Genomic DNA, 13,882 nt, shown 5'->3' on the forward strand with positions numbered 1-13,882 from the left:
GGGGCAGGATGAACCCTCCATTCCAACCTCATTTTATACCATGTTCCTCCAGTCTTTACAGGTAGTAAGAATTCCAGCCCTCAGACCACCCATTTCCTCCCAAGGTCAGAGTCTGTGCTTGGCCTGTATAATGATAACAAATAGATGATTCTGTTATGAGCACATTCAGAGGCATGTGCTTCACTTTGTGTTTACTTCATTCTTTGGGTCTCTCTAGTAAACATTGGATGTCCTTGTCACTGCCATTTTTTCCTCTCACCTCATTCTTACCTAAAATAAAAAAGCCAATCCATAACTTGACTATCTTATACATAATTTCAAAAATCTTTGGAAGATATTTTTTTGGGCAATTTTAGGAGGCTTGGAGGGCTATCTAAACCCTTCCTTGTTGTTTACACAATGAATAGTGAGGTGGACCAATGAGGGATGCCCTTTCTGCCTAGTCTATCTGTAGAGGTAACTCTCCCACTTTGCTCGATAGTCCTGGAGACCATATGACTAGTGGTGGAGCTGGGAGAGAAAAAGATTTTCCACTAGAGCTGGCGTACAGTAATAAAAGACAAAAAAGATAGACGCACTCTATGAGTGGAAAGAGAGCAGACATGTGGTAGATTATGGGATACTTACCACTGTCCAATAGGTTTGGTAAATTACACTATTGATGCACATATCCACCAGCAACAGAATTATTCCAACAAGAGCAAAGATACAACTAACAATATTCATTCCCAGGCTGCTTTTTATCTAGTGGAGATGACAAGAAAAATAAATTATATATAGGATCCTTGAAATGAAATGGAATAAGAGTCAATCAGATTTAATGGTTCTTAATCTTGGAAATCTTGAAACAATTTTTTGAGTTGAAATGATGTTTTCTGCCCTTCTGGGTAGTTACCATAAACATTACTCTGTATGCAGTCTAGATGTAGGGTACTTCTAAAAAGCTGTACAAAAATGTAAAGCAGGAGCCTTTATTTGTCTAAAAGCCTCATACACAATAACAACTACGTTTTCTTTATAAAAACAATAAAAGAACAAATATACTTTTAATGAGCATTTTTCTGTAATAGGCACGGTGTTAAATTATTTAAATACATTATCTCATTTAACTCTTACAGCCATTGTATGAGGTAGTACGATAGCATCTGATTTTATAGATAGGAAAACATATAGACAACAGTTTTGCTAATAAATTTAGGAATTAATGAACACCCTGAAATCTCTCAAATGACTAGGTAAAGAACCCCAAATTTAGAAGGAGAAACTCTTTAGGCATTTGTGGGTAGAGGTGTGGGCGAGTACCTCAGTTTCTACAATAAGATTTTGACATACAGTAGAATAATTGTGAAACCAAGTCCTCAGCTGCCTTGCTATGGGTGGCACAAAGTTCTTTAGGATGTGCTACTGAGTCAACATGCCTTAGGGTCTCCTGAAGCCCTCTAAAAAGATATTAGAAAAATTGCCTTAAGTAAGTTTCAGTGCTTGTCTTCTCCAAAAGGACAGACTCTATGCTTGGACAATCTTGGTTAGAGGGAAGAACCCATAGAGGATGCAGAGGAAGGGTATTTTATTTATTGTTATTGGATTACAACAGGATTTGATTAATCAGGACTAGGATGATTTTATTTTAATTTAATTTAATTATTTTGTTTTTGTTTTGTCTAGAAAAACATGAGCCACACAATTCTATGTTCCTGTTTCCCCATTATTTCCTCTTCTGTTGGATTACATGTAACCTTCAGAACACCTCTGCTCTAGTTGGCTCTAGTTCTCAGCAAATCATTTTCTTCCTTGTGGTGTAGACCAGGAAATTGGAATAGGTGGGGTGCTATGACTGAGAGAATTGAAAGCCTTGTCTCAGTGATTGTTTTTATAAACTCTTCTTATGGAACAAACTAGATACTTTTAATGGTGATTTAAAGAACTGTAAAACAGTCTATGGCCCTACCACCCCGAATATCAGAAGCTAAGCAGGGTTGGGCCTGGTTAGTACTGGAATGGAAGTATTGTAAAACAAAAACGCAATCTGAATAAGAACAGGAGACATGCACAAATGAAAAATAAAAATACAAGGCAGAGCCGAGAAATGGCAAAGGAACAGTAAAGATTTTGTTACTGAAGTGGCAAGGAGGTGTGTCCTGGCTCCTGGATTCTTCTTTGCACTTCCCCTAATGTGACCCAAATGAACTAGGGAGCTTTTAGATTAAATCTTAAACTAGCCTTACCTTTACTACTTCCCACCCTTGTGAGTTCAAGTGTTAGGACGTGAGCACTGCCATTTCTGAGCAGTAAATTGTGCGGACCATTCCCCCATTCCAACACACAGACCACGAGGGCAGCCAACACCTGTTTTGGGAAATGTGCTCCCATTCCGATTTTCTAAATCTACCTTTTCAATTTTCCTCCCCAATAAATTAAACTCATATTTAAAGAGGTTTAAAAAGTACAAACATTTTAACTTACCAGACAAGAGGAAAACTCCTTGGTTGCTGATACAGACAGAGAGCCAGAAACAATGAACTGTAGAAATAGACAAATTCGTGAAATGGTGGGTTCGCTGGTTGTACCTGGGAACTTCTCTTTATCTGAAAATTTGGTCTATTTATATTCATCTAGTTTCCCTCTTAAAATTTCCTCTTGTGCTTCTCAATTTTCTGGAATAACTCTCAGGGATATGTCCTTGACTTCTTCTTTTTTTATTTTTTCTCCTTAATTTCTTGCATATAAAGAACTCCTCATGTAAGCTTTCCCTGTTCTGATGATTCCTGAGCTTACTGCTCAATCTCTTCTTGTTATCAATTGCATATTTTCAATCATGTTTCCAGTTACCTCTTTTGCTACTCTCCACCCGACACATACATTTCCATCTAAAATGTAATAGGGAAACTAAAATTTTGGCTTGCTGATTACTTGATCAGAGTAAACTTGAGGGTATAGGCTTAAGCTCCTAGTTAAAATGGGGAGTAAGTTTCCCCTATTTTATACCCAATCAGAGCTGTTATTTCTCTAAATTCTCCAGCCGTCAGATGCAGGGCTTATCAAGAAATGAGTTGACTAGGCTGGAGATACCTATGCTTTGTGATCTGAGAAAGAGAGGTGTTCTAGCAACCTACTCACACAGAGGCCACCCCAGAATGGATATCCGCCAATAAAAGTAGTAGAGCCAAACCCCCAATATTGTCCATCTGTGGCGCTTAGTAAACCCAAAATAATTCCGAAACCAATCTGCATCAATCCAATCACGATCTGGATCGCCTGAAAAAAGAAAACAGCCATTTTAAAATGACTTCTTCACTTTCAGCCCTATGAAAGCTGCTCCTGCTCCTTTATTGTCAACTTTGCCAAGATCCACGGGTGTCATTTGGGCATGCGTTGGAAGCGGGAGGTGGGCTGTAAGGATTTCGACATGCCCTGGAATAACGGGGGCAAGGGGTGGGTGGTGCTAGGACCCCAGCACAAGGTCTTGTTTGAGATATCTGGGGAGACTAGCTGGGGCGGCCCAAGGAGAGCTCTCTGAAAGTGCATGCTTAAGCATGCATTAGAATTTCCTGAGAGCTTCTAGAAGACTGTTAGAAAGAAAAAACAGTTTGGGACTTCAGTGGCTGTCTTGTTCAAATGAATCAATTCCCTGCTTGGGTAATACCAGTTATGGGTAAAGGAATCAGTGAAGATAAAATCTTCTACTGGGCATTAATTATGTGCTTGATGATGTTCTAAATACATTTATTGCTTCATGTAATCCTCCCCCAAACTGGATGGAGACACAGAGACATAAAGAAATTAGGCGTCCAGCGTCCCAACTACTAAGGGGAAGATCTGGGAATTTACTGTAGCAAATTGACTCCAGAGCTCACATCTACCTGGAGAGTACAGAGCTCTTCAGTACTGCCTTCTCTCAGGCTCAGCTCAGCTCCGCCTCTTCCATGAAGTCTTCCTGATTACACCCATCAAATTACCCTATCTTTTTGTTTTTTTATTTCGGCAATTACGGGGATACAAATGTTTAGGTTACATATATTGTCTTTGCCCCACCCAAGTCAGAGCTTCAAGCGTGTCCATCCCCCAGAAGGTGCGCACAGCACCCGTTAGGTGTGAGTATATCCATCCCTTCCCCCCCGCCCACCTGCCTGACACCCAATAAATGTTATTACTGTAAGTGAACTTAAGTGTTGATCAGTTAATACCAATTTGATGGTGAGTACATGTGGTTATTGTTTTTCCATTCTTGTGATACTTCATTTAGTAGAATGGGCTCCAGCTCTATTCAGGATAATACAAGAGGAGCTAGATCACCATTGTTTTTTGTGGTACCCTATCTTTTTTCTTTCTAAATTTCTGTTGCATCTCACGATACATAATACACCTTTATACTTGGTTTTATATTCATTTGTAATGTTCATTTTCTTTAAAATTGCAGGTATGAAATCATTTTCTTATCAGTTGAGAGACACATTACCAAAGATAAGGAAGATCTCTTTTACTTCCTTGTGCCTCTTATTGCACCTTCCTTAATCCTAGATAAACATAGATTTCTGATAAATATAGTTGCTAGATTGGTGTAAAAGTTTATTGCAGATTTATACTTCATTTTTTCCGACACTTATGTTCTATCTATCCAGGAAGACTGCAAATAAAAAGATTGCTGTGTTTATTTTTTCAATAAATTATCTACTGAATACAATTAAATTGAATTAAAATTAGAAAAAGACAGTTTCATAAATAACACTGAGATTAATTTTTTTGAATAAAGAAGTGCTTTGAGATTCTGATAAAAGTTATGAATTTTTCTCCCTGAAAAATTACTCTTGTCCATCCATGCACATGTGCACCACACTGTTGCGTATAGCTTCAGAGTGGTGATAGGCCTCTTTTAGCCAATCTCGCATGAAGAACTGCATTAGACTTTCTATGTGGTTTTTACAAGCTCTTCTCCAGAGCAGCAATTCAGTCATCTGGCTGCCGACTTCCCATCCTCATCCTTGCTCTCATCTTGATGAGGGGCAGTTATGTCTTGGATTCATACCGGCCTTCTTTTCTCCTCCTACAGCCCTGGCTGTACCATTTATTGATCAAAATTGCCTGTATGACAGAGTTAAAAATTTGGACAAATAATTTGCCTGCATTTTTGGCCACACGACCACTGTAAGTCCTGAGTTGATTGGTGCAGATGCTCCACATCCTGTCACCGTGGCCCCTGCACTGTTGTGGTGACTGGGGGCTGCTTATGGCTGGATGTACAATCTTCAGGGAGAGGAAGTAGCTTCTGCCAACTGGAGCTTTTAAAAAACAAAACCTCACTTATCCTTTAAAAGCATTTTTATTACACACCTCTTCCATACCCGGCAGCATGCTCCAATGGCTCCTCCTTCCACTCAGTAAAAGCAAAGTCTTGGGCTCTCGAGGCCTCACCAGGTCTGCCCCTGCCACCCCCTCTGCCCTCCTGCCAGCTGCTCCCTCCCTTGCTCGTTCCATTTCTACTTTATTGGCCTCCTCCCTATTCTTCAAACACATCACACACATTTTCATCTAAAGACCTTTATACTGGTTGTTCCCTCTTGCCTTGATAGCTGCATGGCTCACTCCTAACTTCATGTCTTTGAGCCCACACCAGCCAACTTGAACTTGCTACCCCCTCACTGCCTGGTACTTCATATCCTTTTTCACTGCCTTATTCTCTCTGTATCATTTAACACCTTTTAACACACTGTGTACTTTACTTCTGCACTGGTGTACAGTCCAATTTCCCCCACTAGGTTTTAAGTTCTTTGAGGGCAGAGATTGTTCCTGTGTAGTGCCCTTTATTGTTTCCAACACCTGCGATCTGTGTGGGGTCAGCTGTGTGTGCTGGTTTGTCCCATTTGCTCAACAGGAGCAGGGAATGTCTTCTGACCGGGGGCAGAAATCTAGGGAGCTGCCTCCACAGCTTAGATGGGCTGCTGGAGGGGAACTGATGGTCGTTTTTACTTTCCTAAAACATCAAACCTTGAAATAGGTAGTAAGTTGGCTAGAAGAGTTTCTGGGACATAATAGGCACTAAATATAATTGACGGAGGAGTTGGAGCTGCACATAACAGAGAGATTTAACACAATTTGGTGGAATTATATTAGTGGTATGAATGAGGTATCTGCAAAGCACAGCAAAGGGACTAATAATTCCTTCTAAGCAGGTGGAATCTTCACCTACAAGTAGGGTGCATTTTTACAATGCCTACGGAAACAAGGTGTTCAGTTCAAAGTATCCTTTGTAGAAGTCAGGTGACAGTTAAGTCATAGTATCTCCAAGGGTACCAGTGATACACAGCAGAGAGAATGCCCCCTAATTCTTTCACACTCAGCCTTCCCCAGACTGTCCATTTGTAGTTTCTTCCCTTTTAAGGCAGCCATCGATATTTATTTTAATGTGAATTCACCTGTACACAAATACCGGGCTTGTAATCAATCCAGAGACAGTATCGAGGTTGTTTAAAAAGTCCTTTGCCAGAAGTGAGATCAAGCTAGAAGTAGTGGTGCTCTTACAATGTCAATGTTACCAAATCTTCATGCTAACAGTAAAGTCCTCTGTCACCTGTTAGATTCTTGCTCGAATCTAAAATGAAATGAACTTGATTTATATGCAGACTAACTATTTCTACCTAAGAGAGACATGGGTTCCTGAATAACGTTCAGGCTTTTTAATAATTGGTTTGAATTCTCTCCACCTATAGTTTATAGGTACAAGAAAATCTTGCAAATGTATAATTAAAATTCTGGTAGTAAATAGACTTACCCCTAGTGTCTTTGCTTCTTCCATAAAATTTGTTGCTACTGTTCCCATAGATGGATTTGTCATTTGCGTATTTCCTTGACCCAGCTGACTGCCAGCAAAGGCTCCTGGAGATGTGATGAGGGGAGGCTGGCCACTCTGAGCTTGGTTTCCTTGGTCTATTGAACCCAGAGGCTGAGGCTGTTGAAACCTAGGAGCCACAAAGCTGCTTGCTGGGTAAGGGTTGGGAGTGGTTTCATGAACTCCAGGGTGGCTTGTTGGCTTGGATGACATCGTTGTGTCCTAAGTATTACAAAACATACCAAAGTGATACATTCACCCAGAAAAGAAACTAAAGAAAATCTTGTTAAATGTCCATTATCTATGCAGAAGGAAGAGAGCAAGTGAGCAGATAATGAGCAATGGCAACTAATAAAAACATGACTCTCATTTGACTTTGGAATGAGAATCCTATATAGCCTATGATTTGGAGGAAGTGAAGGAGGGGAAGATGGGACTATATTTATTTCCCAATTTTCATTTCGTTTTGTAAAGTATATATACATATGCATGTGTGTGTGTGTGTGTGTGTGTGTGTGTGTGTGTGTATCTTCTCTGAGTTCATAGTATCTGAAGGACAACAGGAAGAAGGGACTGCGGTAGGCAGAATAATACCACCCCCCCTACCACCACCGGTACTGTGATAGAATAATAACCCACCCCCACCCCACCAAAGATGCCTACATTCGAATCCAGAAAGCTGTAAATACGTTAGGTTACATGGCAAAGGGGAATTGAGGTGGCAGGTGTAATTAAGGTTGCTTATTAGCTGCTTATCTTAAAATAGGGAGATTGTCTTGAATTATGGTGGGCCCGATGTAATCACGAGTGTCCATAAAAGTAGAAGAGGGAGGCAGAAGAAAGACAGAGAAAGGGAAGCTAGGGTTGGAGGGTAGGAGAGGGTTGGAGAGATGCTATGCTGCTGGCTTTGAAGACGGAGGAAGGCATCCATGAGCCAAGGAATATGGGCGGCTGCTAGAAGGTGGATAAAAAAAGGACACAAATCCTTTCTTAGAGCCTCTGGAAAGGAACATAGCTCTGCTGACACCTGATCTTAGCCATGTAAAGATGGTGTTGGATTTCTGACCTATAGAACTGTCAGATCAAAAAGTATGTTGTTTTAAGTCACTAAGTTTGTGGTAATTTGTTACAGCAACAAATAGAAAACTAATACAGGAGTCAATCATATAATTGGATGGCAAGGAAAGCAGTCCAAGATTAAAATTATTTTAATAATTTTAATAATTGGAAAAGTAATAATTAATAATTTAGTAATTGGAAAAGTAGATAGTTCATATATGGCCACTTAAGTTAATTCTCTTGTTTTTTAAGAAAATTACTCTTGAGATTTCTTACTTATTTTTGTACTTCTAGAAGTGTAGAGCATCTCAGGCCCCATGTGGCCAAAGGAAATTTTGTTGGAAATAAACCAGCATAACTAGTTATGGACAAGAATGACTATTAATCCTTGAAAAAAAATTATGATACTTAAAAAAATTAGTCTTTGGTGTCCCTAGATTCCTTTGGTTGAGACCTTATCCTTAAACCATTTTCTTGGGCTTCATGAATATCAAGAAAGTAGGAGTAATGAATGCCCTCATCCTTGGCATGAAGTATGAATAATACGAATAACCTGTTGGTACATTGCACACTGGTGTTTTAACAGGGACACTTATTCAGATCCTGTACTCATAGAATCCTGAAATTTCAAGGTAGAAAAGAACCTTTCCAAATTATCCTGTCTCAGTCCCCTGGGTTTACAGATGTGAAATTGAAGCTGAGATGAGTTAAGTGATGTGATCGAGGTTATATAGAAAATGTGTGGCACAGCTAGGACTTGAAAATAGGACTCTTTACTGTTGGTTCAGAGTTTCCCACTTCAACTACACAGCTTCACTGTGAACGCTTGCAGCTTGTCTTCCAGGCCAGCCACGATGACACAGTATTGACTCTGCTCCTACAACCACCCAACTACAAAATTGCTGTCTTCTGATGCCGTGGAGAGAGCGTTACAAATCAGGTTGATGACTTCTCAGTGATTCAGTAATTAAGTTAGTAAGGCCCCTCCTTCCAGCAAGCTGTCTAGAGAGCTAACATCTATTAAACACTTACTGTAGGCACAGCGGGGGCTCTATATTGTCATGTTTAGGAGTGTGAACTTAGGGTTAGAATCCTGGTTCTGACACCAGCTATATGTCTTTGGCAAGTTTGTTAACCTATCTTTGTCTTTGTTTTCTGTTTATAAAATGGAGCAAATCAGAGTACCTTCCTTATAGAATTCCTTTGAGTATTAAAGAGTTATTCTATGCAAAGTGCTTAGAATAGTGCCTGTGACAGCTACCCAGGTTGGCTTTCTCATTGCTGTGTTAAGTGTGTGAGATACATTCTTTCTCTTGCTCTTTACAGAACCCAATGAGGTAGCTACTGTACTAATGTTATCCCTATTTCACGATGAAAGAATTGAATCCTGAATCTATACTCATAACCCTTACCTTAAATCATCGGGGAAATGCAAATCAAAACCACAATGAGATATTACCTAACTCCAGTGAGAATGGCCTTTATCAAAAAGTCCCAGAACAACAAATGCTGGCATGGATGTGGAGAGATAGGAACACTCTTACACTGCCTGTGGGACTGCAAATTAGTACAACCTCTGTGGAAAGTAATTTGGAGATATCTCAAAGAGCTAAAAATAGAAATACCATTTGATCCAACAATCTCATTACTAGGCATCTACCCAAAGGAAAAAAAGACATTCTATAATAAAAACATCTGCACTCGAATGTTTATAGCAGCACAATTCACAATTGCAAAGATGTGGAAACAACCCAAGTGCCCATCAACACATGAGTGGATTAATAAAGTATGGTATATGTATACCATGGAATACTACTCAACTATAAAAAACAGTGGTAAACTAGCACTTCTTAGATTATCCTGGATAGAGCTTGAGCCCATCCTTTGAAGTGAGGTATCATAAGAATGGAAAAACAAGCACCACATGTACTCGCCATCAAATTGGCACTAACTGATCAACACTAAGGTGCTCACATGGTAGTAATGTTCACTGGGTGCCGGTCAGATGGGAGGAGGGTGGTCCACATCCACAACTAATGGATGGGAGGGGGTGTGTCCACATCCACAACTAATGGATGTGGAGCACACTGTGTATGGGGGCAGGGCATGTTTGTAGCCCTGGTTTGGGCAAAGCAAAGGCATTATATGTAACCAAACTCTTTGTATCCCCATAATATTCTTAAGTAAAAAAAAAAGATGCTAGTTACAACTGAAAATGGCTGAAAATTCAATGAAAAGGGAGAAAACACATTTCTGAAATATCTGATAACCAAGGGATTACTTTTTCAAAACAGAAACAAATGTTAACCCACAAAAGGTTGTTTTAAACAAGGAAAAATAGACAGTTCCATGGCTGTGAATCTTGGAGTGACTCCCTATAACTCTCGAATAACATATGAGGACATGAAGTGGTCCATCTTGTGGATTTGGTTTGTGTGGCCAAATGTTGCTCAAGCCCTCTTTTCTAATCCTCAATCTCCTACATCACTAACTCTGGAGCTTTGAGCAAGTGTCTTAAAGATATCCTTTTCATTCCTACGTCTCAACTGTAAAATGGCAGATGATGCCATTTAAAGGAGTTGATGTAAAGACCAAATGATCCAAATTCATGTAAAGCTGTTGGAACAGTGCCCAGCACATGGCAAGAGCTTGGTAAAAGGTAGCTATTGTTTTATTATTAGAGCCCAGGGTCTTCTATCTTGTTTTAAGCAGTGGATGTGGTCATATGAAAAGTTTATAAAAGGGATTGAACATCAAAAAGTCAATGCCAAGAGCAAGGAGGTAGGAGATGGAGGCTCAGGGTACAGTAATTAACCAGAACAAGAATTTTCTTGAGCTTTTCAAAAGTATACAGTTGAACAGTTGTCCCATGTATTATGATTTCACTACCTTCTCCTTTGTTGTTCAACATTGCACTTTTTGTCTTTTGAGAAATTTGATAAGAAAAACTCAAAACATTTAATTTATTTATCAATAATTTCTCACTTCATATCTGCTATTTAGTTTCTGGACAAAGATCTATATGTTTCAAATAGAACCCAGATTAGTAATGGCTACATCTATAAAAACTATGGCTCATCTCAGAATGTATTTTTACTGGGTCAACTTCTGGTTTTATAAAAAGAATCAAAGAGCTGAGCCACTTCCAATCCTTTTAGTGTATACCAAAATGGCTTAATGTATAAACAGCTAAAATGCATGAGAGGATAATTAATTATTCTATTGAAATGAGGATAATCTTGTAAATGATACAAGAAAAGGGACACTAATGAATAGATTCTTTTTATAGATTTTACCTTTTGACTTAGTATGATTTTTCTCTTGACAGTTGGTAAGATATTTACCATGAGTTGTCTTTTTTCTAAAAATTACAGCAACTGCAATTATTTTAAGCACAAGGAATACATAAAAAAATAGAAGATCTGATGAGATCAAAAGTATGAGACCATAGCAATAGGAGAAAAGCGCACCAATTTGCTCTTTGATTAAATTTCAAGTAAATATTTCAAATAAAAATTTTTCTACTTTCTTTCTCCCATGCTTTCACATTAACTTCACTTTTCACAGACTAGTATCTTTGAGAACACATAATAGCACATAGTGCAACATAAAACGGAATCATTTCCACAGAATCACAGGGATACAGGTATATAGCCTTCCACCAGTAAAAACGCTGACCTAGTCAAAATGAACAATTTTTCCCCATCTAATTTGTTTTCGCCAGAAATAAGCACCTTAATTAAAATGTATTACAAAACCCAGTGCTTCCGTATTTCTGTGCTACGCAGTCCTGTGGTAGCCACATTATCACCAAATGCTCGCAATAGGGCATTGGCTCCTCTTTGTGACTGATGTTCATGGAATGGCACATAGTCCAACCTGCTATGTCACCTTTCTTAGCATTAGCTTTTGATATTTCTTTCTTGAAGTCCATTTTACCTCTCTTTCAGTAACTGACTGACTTTTTCGTTCCTTTCCTATTTCATTTCTTTCCTGTTTCATTCCTCTCATGGTTTTATTTTCCCTCATTTACCTACTGGCCCCAACATAGACACAGGATTGGCTTCATCTCTCCAGCCTACAGCATGCAGCAGAGAACCCACACAGACAGATCAGCCCCCCTTCTGCCCCCGGATTTGAGTGAAGAGATAGGCAGGGTGTTTCAGGGGACTTACTCTGTTCCTTGGGCACCTCCGTGTTTTCTCTTTCTCTGCTCCAAGCTCTGTGCCAGTCTCAGATATTGACATGGGTTTTATAGATACCTTTTGCTTCCTTGTTTCAAGCCAAACTGTCTGCTGTATTTATGTAATTCCAAAGTCCCTTTATTGTTGACACTCTTTCACCCCAGCTGAATACATAGGCTCATTTATAAATTTTGCAATATTCTGTGCTTTCCCATCTTCCTCTCATTTGTACCGGGAAGACTATTCTGATACTCCCAAACACTTCGGTGTTTATTTCTCTAGCTTTCTGATACTCATCATTGCAATATCATACTGCATTTTAATGCCTTTTAAATTAAACAAACAAAATTGGAAAATACAGATAATAAAAGAGGAAAAAAGCATGCATAATCCCACCATCCAGACATAATTAATGATAGTATTTTCATTTAGATTTGTAAACTTTTGAAAGTAAATGCAAATAAATAGAAATATAGCATGTTTTACAAATTAACTATGGAGAAAGACCATTTGTCCATAAAAAAATTAATTCACTGTAGATCAATACTTTTGTAAGATATAATAAAAATGACTTACTAGGAAAATAAAATAAAGGACAATAATTCAAACCCATTGTTAGAATCAGTAGGCATAAAATTATGTTACAATAATCTAAACAAGCATAACATGGAGAAATAGAATAATTAAAAATCTGAAAATGTTGATAGGCAATTAATATAATCACCATGACACACAGCTTTTTGCCCTTCCAAAATTGTAACTAAACAAGAATTACAAAGGAAATAACAATTTTCTATGTTAAAAGTCTATACTCACAGTTGGAACAAACATCGTATATGTCACTTTCTAAAGTTCCACTATTTAAATGAGCTTGGTGCTTGCTTATTAATTTGTTTAAACTAACTTGGATTGATGACAGCATCACTTGCAGAGGATAATGTATTTTTAAACTGTTTCTATGTTTTGTTTCAATAATACCAATAGTAGAGAAATCAATCACAGAGGTTTGTTGACAGGAACAGAAGAGGTTTTAGAATCCCAGAACATCAGATTTTAGAACATCAGAAACATGATTATTTTAAAACTTTACTTAAAATAAGACAACTGATAATGTATTTTCAAAGTACATATTCAACCCATCATTAGTCAGTTGCAACAATTTATCCTGTTTATAACTTTTTTCCTTATCAATAAAAGTGGATTCTGGAAAGAGTAAATTTCAATTTTAGGATCTTCCTTTGATGGAATATAAAATTCATAAGGTAATTGGTGACAACTTTTTGCAGATGTGTAATGTCAAAATTATCAACTGTTTCCTTGCTATTTGTTAAATTAAGCTATGCGCCATCACCGCCTGTAAACTCTTTCTAAGCTTCTAATGTTTGTCATATTGTAGTTTTTCTTTGTATGGAATTATTATGGTCATTAAATTATTGAAAATATCATACAGATAAGTGAGTCTGGTCATAGTCACGTCTTTGAAAAGTTGAGACCAAACCAGCTTCTCATCGTAATGACACATAAACTCTTCACTTTCATTTCAAATGTTCTTGGCAGGAGGCTAGAAAAAACTAAAGGTGGCAGCTAAGCAATTGTATACCCATTCAGTGGAATACTCAAAAATAAAAAATAATAAACTATCTCTTTTTTAGAACAGGGTCTCACTCTGTTGCCCAGGCTGGAGTTCAATGGCTTGATCACAGCTCACTGTAATCTCAGAATCCTGGGCTCAAGTGATCCTTCTGCCTCAGACTCTTTAGCAGCTAGGATTATAGGGGTGTGCTGCCATGCCTGGCTAGTTTAAAAAAAAAAAAAA

The 13,882-nt window shown here is 38.3% G+C and overlaps 1 protein-coding gene across 1 annotated transcript in view; it reads right to left on the reverse strand.

The window, feature by feature from the left end:
• MS4A12 (membrane-spanning 4-domains, subfamily A, member 12) overlaps positions 1-7,036 on the reverse strand; it is an 11,017-nt gene extending 3,981 nt beyond the window's left edge. Inside the window, exons 1-4 of the mRNA XM_012643847.1 lie at positions 6,767-7,036; positions 3,118-3,255; positions 2,464-2,520; positions 628-744 (exon numbers count right to left, since the gene is read on the reverse strand). Coding sequence (XP_012499301.1) covers positions 628-744; positions 2,464-2,520; positions 3,118-3,255; positions 6,767-7,036 — 582 coding nt within the window. The remainder of the gene's footprint in view (positions 1-627; positions 745-2,463; positions 2,521-3,117; positions 3,256-6,766) is intronic.
• Between the last annotated feature and the right edge of the window lie 6,846 nt (positions 7,037-13,882).

Source organism: Propithecus coquereli, unplaced genomic scaffold (genome assembly GCF_000956105.1).
Source record: "Propithecus coquereli isolate 6110/MARCELLA unplaced genomic scaffold, Pcoq_1.0 Scaffold202, whole genome shotgun sequence".
Taxonomy (NCBI): Eukaryota; Metazoa; Chordata; class Mammalia; order Primates; family Indriidae; genus Propithecus; species Propithecus coquereli.